This window comes from Wolffia australiana, chromosome 3 (genome assembly GCF_029677425.1).
Source record: "Wolffia australiana isolate 7733 chromosome 3, ASM2967742v1".
Taxonomy (NCBI): domain Eukaryota; kingdom Viridiplantae; phylum Streptophyta; class Magnoliopsida; order Alismatales; family Araceae; genus Wolffia; species Wolffia australiana.
Genome location: NC_135837.1, coordinates 21313198 through 21321979, shown reverse-complemented (window position 1 = coordinate 21321979; position 8782 = coordinate 21313198). Strand labels below are relative to the sequence as shown.

General features: G+C 43.6%; 1 protein-coding gene across 1 annotated transcript; it reads left to right on the top strand.

Moving 5' to 3' along the window:
• Positions 1–1233: 1233 nt before the first annotated feature.
• MENG (S-adenosyl-L-methionine-dependent methyltransferases superfamily protein) lies at positions 1234–5423 on the top strand. Its single transcript, XM_078573058.1, has 8 exons — positions 1234–1440; positions 1527–1591; positions 1702–1792; positions 3594–3682; positions 3936–4069; positions 4140–4201; positions 4335–4434; positions 5226–5423. Exons 1-8 carry the CDS (start codon positions 1276–1278, stop codon positions 5324–5326), a joined length of 807 nt encoding a protein of 268 aa, XP_078429184.1. The 5' UTR covers positions 1234–1275; the 3' UTR covers positions 5327–5423.
• Positions 5424–8782: the final 3359 nt, after the last annotated feature.

Genomic DNA, 8782 nt, shown 5'->3' with positions numbered 1-8782 from the left:
GATCACATCCCTTTGAAGGAGATTCAAATTCCAATCAAGAAACCACAAACTTTATGGTGTGACAAAGTTGGAGTAACAAATCTAATGACGAACCCAATATTTCTTGTGCAGATGAAACATTATTCAAATCGACTTTTACTTAGTACGAGAGCATGTTGCATCCAAAAGTTTGAATATCAGCTTGATCCACAGCAAAGGTCAGTTGGTGGATGTCTTGAAAAAATCTATCTCAAAAGCTTGGTTTACTGTGCTCAGGAGCAAATTCAATGTCCTCACTACTGAAATTGATGGGCCTGAGGAAGGTTATATATAAAGAAGCACTATTCAGAGGACCACCCACGTCAACCAATGGTATTTAACATAGCCTTAGTCCAGCACTAATCAAACACACAACCCTACACTCGGTATGAGATTAATGGTTAGGATTCAATACATGTTCAAATATTAGATGGTCAGGATTAATCGTAGATAATTACATTATAATGGTTAACATTGAAGTAATAACAGTCCTTTATAATGCCTAAATTATGCACAATAAATATGAAACAATTTTAGCTTTTGCAGAAATAAAGATCTTAACTACCTTGTCTATGTCTCTCTCTCTCTCTACTTAGTCCTTGTTCTTGAATTCTCCTCTATAGTGCAGGGATGTGGACGGGATGGTAGTTTCGACAGTGGACGAAAAATCATCCTGTCCAGGACTTCAGACGATTGATGGGACGAAGAATCCACCGCCCGTCCCTGGATGGGACGGTTGCTTTGTCCATGGACAACAAATTGTACGCCCGTTCCTGGACAGGACGATTGCTTCGTCCATGGACAAAAAAGCCGTCCCATCTGGGGCCCCTTGAACGGGGGACATGATGGTTATTTCGTCATTTGGGAGTATAGTATGCGCCTGACAGGTCCAGGCTGATGCACATGACGTGCCACATGTCAATTTCTGAGTGGTCTAATGCGTCACTGACGCATGCCCTGTTTCGTCTCGGGACGTTGGACGGGACGAGGACAAAAACAATGTGACGGGACGAAATCTGGACGGGACGATTTAGACAAACTTTAAAAATTGGGACGTAGGATTGGACGAACTTCGTCGAGCGATGTAGGATTGTACATTGTCCACGTCTCGGACAATCCTGAACTTTAAGATTCTCAAGATCTTTCATTATCTGCCCAAAACCGTCATCCGTCATCCGTCCCAGAAACTAGAGCTCAAGTACCGGCTACCCTGTCTTGTTTGTTCATTGCAGAGGCGGCGGGCGTGGAGCTGCTTCAATGGCGTCCGTCTACTCTCTCTATCTGCCCCCTCCATGTACGGCGATTTCTCTCTCTCCAGCTCGCCTTCATGGCCGAATTCGTCGCTCCATATCGAAGACTCGAGTCCTCTGCTCTGTTGAACGCCAGGCTCTTTTCAGCCGCATTGCTCCTGTGTACGATGGAGTAAGCCTCCGCAATTTCCCTTTTTTTCTTTGGATTTCTCCCGATTATCTCCAAGATTATCCTTTGGGGGCATACCCTTCTTGCAGTTGAATGATTTGTTGAGCCTGGGCTTGCACCGCGTGTGGAAGAGGATGGCTGTATCTTGGAGCGGGTGAGATTGTACGTTCAGAGATTTTTTTTCATTATAGGAGAAGTTTCACGCGATTAACGCGTTCTTTGATTATAATTGCGAGGATAATTGCCGTTAGTTTGGATTTATAGGGCGAAAAGAGGAGATCGGGTGCTTGATTTGTGTTGTGGTAGCGGGGACTTGGCTTTTCTTTTGTCCGAGAAAGTAGGTCGAGAAGGAGAGGTATGTTATCTTCTCGTCACTCCTATTTTGGGTTTCTTCTTCTCATTATATTATTCGGTTGTACTCTCTTTAAATGTGGAAATCGCATTCAGATTTCTTTGATTATTCAACGAATGCCTGTAGTTATGCATTAGTCAGGTGGATTTAATACAAAGATCCAACCGTATCTTGGCTTTATCGGCTCCTGTCCTAGTTTTTAGTAAAGGCCTAAACCTTACCTAAAGTCTTGTTTGGTTACGGTCCCGTTGCAGTCTGGTCAGGTTGACTAGTCAAAGTCAAAGTAGAAAAGTCATGTCAAAGGTTATGTTGACCATCAACATAACCAGTTTTATAACTGCTGATAATCAATGTGCCTTCTTCCTGTTCCCTTCTTTCCCCTCTCTCAATAAATCCCTCTCTGCCTTGATCTCTGTCACATCTCTCTTTCTTCGTTGAGAACTGTGGGGGGGAATTGAGTGGGAAATAACATCAAATAGATGAAGAACATGTGATGAGTTTTCACAGCCCTCTGAAGAAGAGACACTCTTTGTCAAGTGGGCACTCAACGATGGTCAAATTTACGCTGGCTATGACGAGCTTGATATGGGCCTCTCCGGTGAGCTCGGTGCAACCTCCAAGCTCAACTGCATTGTCTTCATGCTGCCAACCCCAATAACCACCCTGTTGCTGATGCCCAGCCCAAAGTTGACTGCACTTCCATAATCAAGCTTAGCAGATCAATGCTCCTCTACAGCCAATCCCTCAACTTTGACCATGCCCGCTGGCTTTTCAAGTCCCGTGAAACCTTCAGCGATATCAACACCATAAGGGATCCTCCTTGGGGTATGGGGAGGGGGGAGCCAGAGCAGCCAAGAGAATGGGACCAAAGCGGCCAAGAGAGGAACAAAGGCAGGAGAGGGGAGGGGGAGTGATAAGATCCTGTACCCCCAAGGGTATCTTAGTCATTTTAGCCCACGAGGGGGATTTTAATCATCCCATGTTTAGGGTAGATCGCTTCCTTATCTTATAAATATGTATAGCCCTCGAGGGGGGCATTCAAGAATTAAGGTAAGATCGGCCCCTTGGCTCACTATCCCGATCCTCCCTGTCTCAGTCCTGTCCCCTTGATCGTCCAACGATCCTCTATCCCCGTGATCGTCTGACCGGATCTTCAGCCGGCTCTCCTCCAATCCGATTCCTACTTCTGTTGTTCGGTTCCCTTCTAGACTCTGATGATCCCCATTGCCGAGATCGTCAATCCTTCACCGCGTCATCGGGCGGCTCGTCCCTGGTTGATCCCTGTCTCCTCTGTTTGACCCCTCCTATCATTCCCGTGTCGACTCTCCTACCCAGGGAACGTCTACCTCGTCTCACCCTCTACCCTCCTTCCGATATGAACCTAGACCGAGGTTCTTATCAGGGAGCAGGAGTGGGGCTGGTGCAACCCAGGGGAGGCGGCCTGGAAGCTGAGAGCAGGAAGGGGTACGGGGAGCAGGAGGCGGGATGGGCAAGAAGGGATGGCTTTTAGAATTTTTATAAAACATGTAAATTAAATATTTAATAAGTTACTTCTGAGTCTCAGTCCAGTTTGATCCAGGGACCTAATCCTGCTGGACCGACTGGTTTGTCCTAAAATGATTGACCTCTGATTCCATATCGGTCCTGTCCAACTAATCCTTCATTCTATATGTCCAACCCTGACCATTTTAGAAGATGAGTTCAAACGCAAATCATGATATCATATACATGGATTTGTTTAGATGTTATGCGCATCACTTTGAAGATAATATGTATAATATAGAATATTTTATCCTATTTTCAGGTTACTGGTCTAGATTTCTCTTCGAAGCAGCTGTCAGTTGCTTCATCTCGTCAAAAATATTCAGGGAAGGCTTGCCATGAAAATATTACGTGAGTCATTTTTATCTGAATTTTCTCCACCTGATTTTTTGATCTAAAGTTCCAAAACAGAAGACTCCCTTAATCTTATCCTCTTAACGTATGAAATCTCTCTCTCCCCCTCTCTCTCTTTTGTGGGTAATTAGTTTGTTCTGGGTTTACAAGTCATAGAACGCGGATTTTAAAAATCCCTTGACAAATAGTGTAAGTTTTGATTACGACCCTTGAAGAACGCTTAGATATTCTCTTGATTCACTGGATGCAGGTGGGTTGAAGGTGATGCGCTTAATCTTTCCTTCCCGTCTTGCTACTTCGATGCAATCACCATGGGTTATGGCCTCCGTAATCTGCTGGACAAACCTAAAGCTATGGAAGAAATGCATCGAGTTCTGAAACCAGGTATTCACCCTGATCCCAATTTACTAAAAATCTGAAGAATTATCTGTGCCCAAACGTGACAATTTTTCAGGTGCGAGAATTTCAGTTCTAGATTTTAACAAGAGTACTAGTTCTTTTACTACTATGTTTCAGGTATCTCTCCTCGAGAGTTTAAGCACCATGTATCTGTTGAATTTACTCAAGTTTGATAAATATTGGACCACTGATGTCGCGTCAAAACAAACAGATCATTTAAAGTATTTTTGGCAATTTGTTTATTCCGCAGGAGTATATGGTAGATAATGTTGTTGTTCCAGTAGCAAGCAGCTATGGCCTCGCCGACGAATACGCATATCTAAAATCCTCAATTCGGGAGTTCTTAACAGGTTCATCACATTTCCTATCCATTAGTTGTCTCACAGTATCTTTAATATTTTAAAGTGATTAAATATTCGTGACTTTTTTGCAGTACAAATAATGATTTTTTTTTGGATCATTGACAAAAACTCGGCAAAAGTGTCTATCATAATCTACATCTCATGTCCCGTTGTGGTTATGTTGTGTTAAATGCATACCATGTCTTGCTTGACACGTCCGATTTGTAAATGCCATGTTAAATATACTATTTTTGATGTTATAGGTATCGGAAATACCGGTTATATCCTTACTGATTAAAGAGTTCAGGTTTTTCTCGAACTAAGAATAACAAGCACATGATATTTTGCAAATCATTTGACAAAGTTTTGGACAAATCTCTCTCATTATCTATATCTCATCTCGCTGTGTCTTACATTAAGTGCGTACTATTTAGCACATCCTATCCGTGAATGCCATGTTAATTATTATATTTTAAATGGGATAAGCATCGGGAATATCTGTAGTATCCTGCGGTGATTTAGGATTTAGGGTTTTTGTCAAATACGAATTGACATAAATATTATAGTTCTCAAGTGAGCAGACAAAAACTTGGGATAAATTTCTTTCATGCGTTATATCTTGTTGCGTGCCGTGGTGATCTCACATTAAATGCGTACTATTTTTTATGTGTTTGTTTAATAAGTACTACCCGTTATTTTATGTTAATTACTTCACATTTCAATCGGATGTTATTTCATCATATTTTTATCTTGCACATGGGGTGAGAACGGTAAGAAATGTATCTTGTTCTTCATGGCAGGGAAAGAACTTGAGGAAATCGCTTGTAGTGCTGGATTCTCCAATGCCAAGTACTACGAAATCGGCGGGGGTCTAATGGGCAATTTGGTGGCCACACGATAGATGTTCACTTATTTCCTGAGAAATTGTAAAATCTGTTCATCTTCCCTCATAACACTGTTGCCAATTTATTAGAGATATATATGCAGAATTTAATCTTCACGGAAATATGATTTAATAAGTTGCCCCAAAGCTTCAAGAAAATGAAATTAGAAGTACAAGGGATGTGCATCAAGAGTTTATTGAAATATCAACACAAGTGTAAAACATGATGTTTGCAATAGATGATGCACTTTGAGAACTAGGATAACCTATTGATTAGGGCATGGTGGCATCATGTTTTGGGGCCATAGTAAAATGCCTTGGTGATATTATATGTGCATGTTATCATGACTTAAATGATTAAATTCACCTTAAGAGCTTTATTCCAATTTTATGGCTTTTATGGTATTAAAGTGAAATGAGTTTTATAAGTCCGAATACATTTTTATTGAATTATTTAGTGGTTTTACGTTTAACTTAGTTTTCGCTTGATATAAACTCCCTTCAGTATGTGCGGCCATCACACTTCATTTTTTGCCAATGATTTGATGTGGCAACATTGGACAATGCGTCATTATGGTATCACGATTTAGGAAGCCATCATAACCAATCATTGGAGTAATCTCTTGCTTCTATGTGCGTATGGACCTGTGTTAGGAGGGAAAATATTTCTAATTTACTTGTAATAAATACATGATGAAGTCCAACACAGCAGGAAACATAGTGGAACGATGTTCGCTGAACGTGTTGAAAGTGTGGCGACGTAACCCTTTCAACTCGCAACACCAAGTCATGCACGTAATGTCAATACTATAATGTGTTTTAATTGTAAGCACATTATTGAGGTGGAGAAAACAAGGGAAATTATTCTAGACCAATCAAAAGATGCAGCTGATTCTGAAATATTGAACTCTAATTACTGATTGGTGGCAGAGCAAAGGAGAGGGAAAATGAGATTGACAATCTAGAGTAGACAATATCTAAATGGCAATATCTGACGATCCAAATGTCAGATTTAGCCCAAACTTGGACAGTAGTCTCATAATACCCCCGTCTACACATATAGAAGGATCTATTTAGTGTAAAAGGAGGAGCAGAAGAAAACGAGACTATTCAATGAGATTTTTTTCTGGTAGTCCCGGAAAAAATCTGAGTTTCTTCTTGATTGATGTGTTTCTTTGTTGTTTATTGCCAAAATGATTAGAAACACACATGCTCTATGATGAGTTGAATATTTAAGAGCATCATAACTTGCTTAATAACATAGCCAAATTTGATATACGTTACTTAATGACAGCCTTTACTTGAAATTCCAAGGTAGAGTATTAAGTATGACTTTTGTTCTCTTTTCCAACTTCAACTTCACCCTTAATTGAACATGGTATTAATCTTTGAAAGAATATCACGATCATGTGATCATTCTTCACGTGCTCTTTATCATTATTTCTGCTAAGAAAACAAACTTTATAGTTTTGTAGGAATTTAGCTGAACTAAAATATCAGTCTAGGTGCAAATTCTGCATGCCTGAGTGGTACAAGTAAATCGACAACTTGGTAGCTTTTCCAACCTCTGCTGTTGAATGCCTGCAGTGCTCAGACATTGGCTTGCTGCTGCATTCACCTGTCATGTTCAAGCACAGCCTGCGGCTGGACAACATCCATAGTGGCATAGGTGAAGTATTTGGTCAAAACTTGATATTGTACACTAACATTGCATAGACGTTGTATTCCATGAAGCAAGAATGAACAAAGAATAAAAGGATAGGTGGAGGTTGGAATCAAGAGAGAACCTCATTAGACGACTCGATTCCACAAACATGAGATGTCTGAAGTACTATTGATGGCTACTTGATCTGATTGGGAATGTACTGATTGATCGAGTTTGGTTGTAGCTGCAAGTGAGGAAATGGTATCAGATAAGCAGGGAAAAAGGGGTTTGTGAACATAATGGGAGAAAAAGAGAGTTCAACAGAGGAAGACAAAAGAAGGTTAATGTGGAAAAGAGATAGGAAGAGGGAGGCCGAACCTAAACTGAGAGATAGAGGTCAAAAGAGAAAGATAGAAGTTTGAGGGAAAGAGTGGGCACAAGAGAGAGGAGATCAGAGGGATGGTGAGAGAAGGTAGGGAGAGATGAAGTTAGGGGTAACAAAATGACTTCCAAAAAAGTGAGTTCTTCTCCCTCAAGATCTCAATTTAACTAATCCTACTAATCCTACGACCACTCCGCCAGAGACGTCTTCGGAGCCACCATCATCGTCATCAACAGCCCCGTCGGTTGGCGTCCCCCCCCCCCGCCCTCCCTCCCCCAGATAAGGTAAGGGCTTCCCTGCCCTTCCATCGTGTTCATATATAAGGGGCACGATGGTGCCCTAGCGCCCCAGACCAGTCGTTATTTTCTATCAAGTTTGAAGTTGTCCGATGGCTGGTCTCAAGGGAGAAGAAGAAAGGGGGAGGAGGAAGAGAGGAGGGAAGGAAAGAAGGGGAGAGGGCGAAGCAGGGAAGGGGATCTCCAACGTCCTACTCCCCCAACGTCCTACCCGCTAGGTGCCGCCAAGAGCCGCTAGGCCCTCTCGCATGCACCAACGATGCCGTCTGCGGCTGTTGGCAACGTCCATTGGACCCTCCCAGTTGTTAACCACTCGCGTTATCACGCGCTCGTGGCGTTGACCCTGCAGCAGGGCTGCACTCGCACACCCGCGTCAATTCGTTAGCTGCGGACCTAGGCGTTTCATGAACTGCAACGTCAGGGTGGAAGTTGTAACTCTGCAAGTAGCTCGCACGATGCGCGAAGTTCCACGGCATCCAATCAAAACCGCAGCGGGTGTTCCCCACGACGACCGTCGCTACAACAAGCCCACACGACGCTTTAGTTCCTGGGGCAACGATACCACCCGCACGGTCAAGAACCTGCTACGCCGGCCGATTCACGGAACGTGATAGCGCGGTCTGCTGACCAAACAGGCCGCCCACACGCTTACCAGCGCTAATGTGCCATGCACTTGGACCTACGAACGACCATATTGGTTGTGCTCAATCGGAATGCAAGCGCACCTCTCGCCGTTGGGCTGGTCTTGTGTGCCCTCTCCGATGCTGCTGACATGGCGCTGACCATATCTCCACCACGCGCAGTCTGTGTTCAACGTGCGCAACGACCAGATAGACGTGCAAGCTCCCACGCCGCTGCTGGCTGCTGCGCCCTCTCACAGGTTGCATTGGCTGCCATTGTTGCCACCCATGCCAACCCCCGCCGCGACCAGAGTTGACTCGGTGCACGCACGCACGTCACCTGCTTAGCTGCACTTGTTGCCACGCTCCCTGGCCAGCACTACTGCCACACTCGGTCTGTGCCCAGTCTACCAAAGTGGCTGCATCCACCGAGTTGCTGCTGTTTGTCGTTTCATCTTGTCGACACACCCCCTTGCTTGTCTTCCTCACTCCCGCTCTCCACCACACGCTCCTGTGCCGCGTCATCGACAA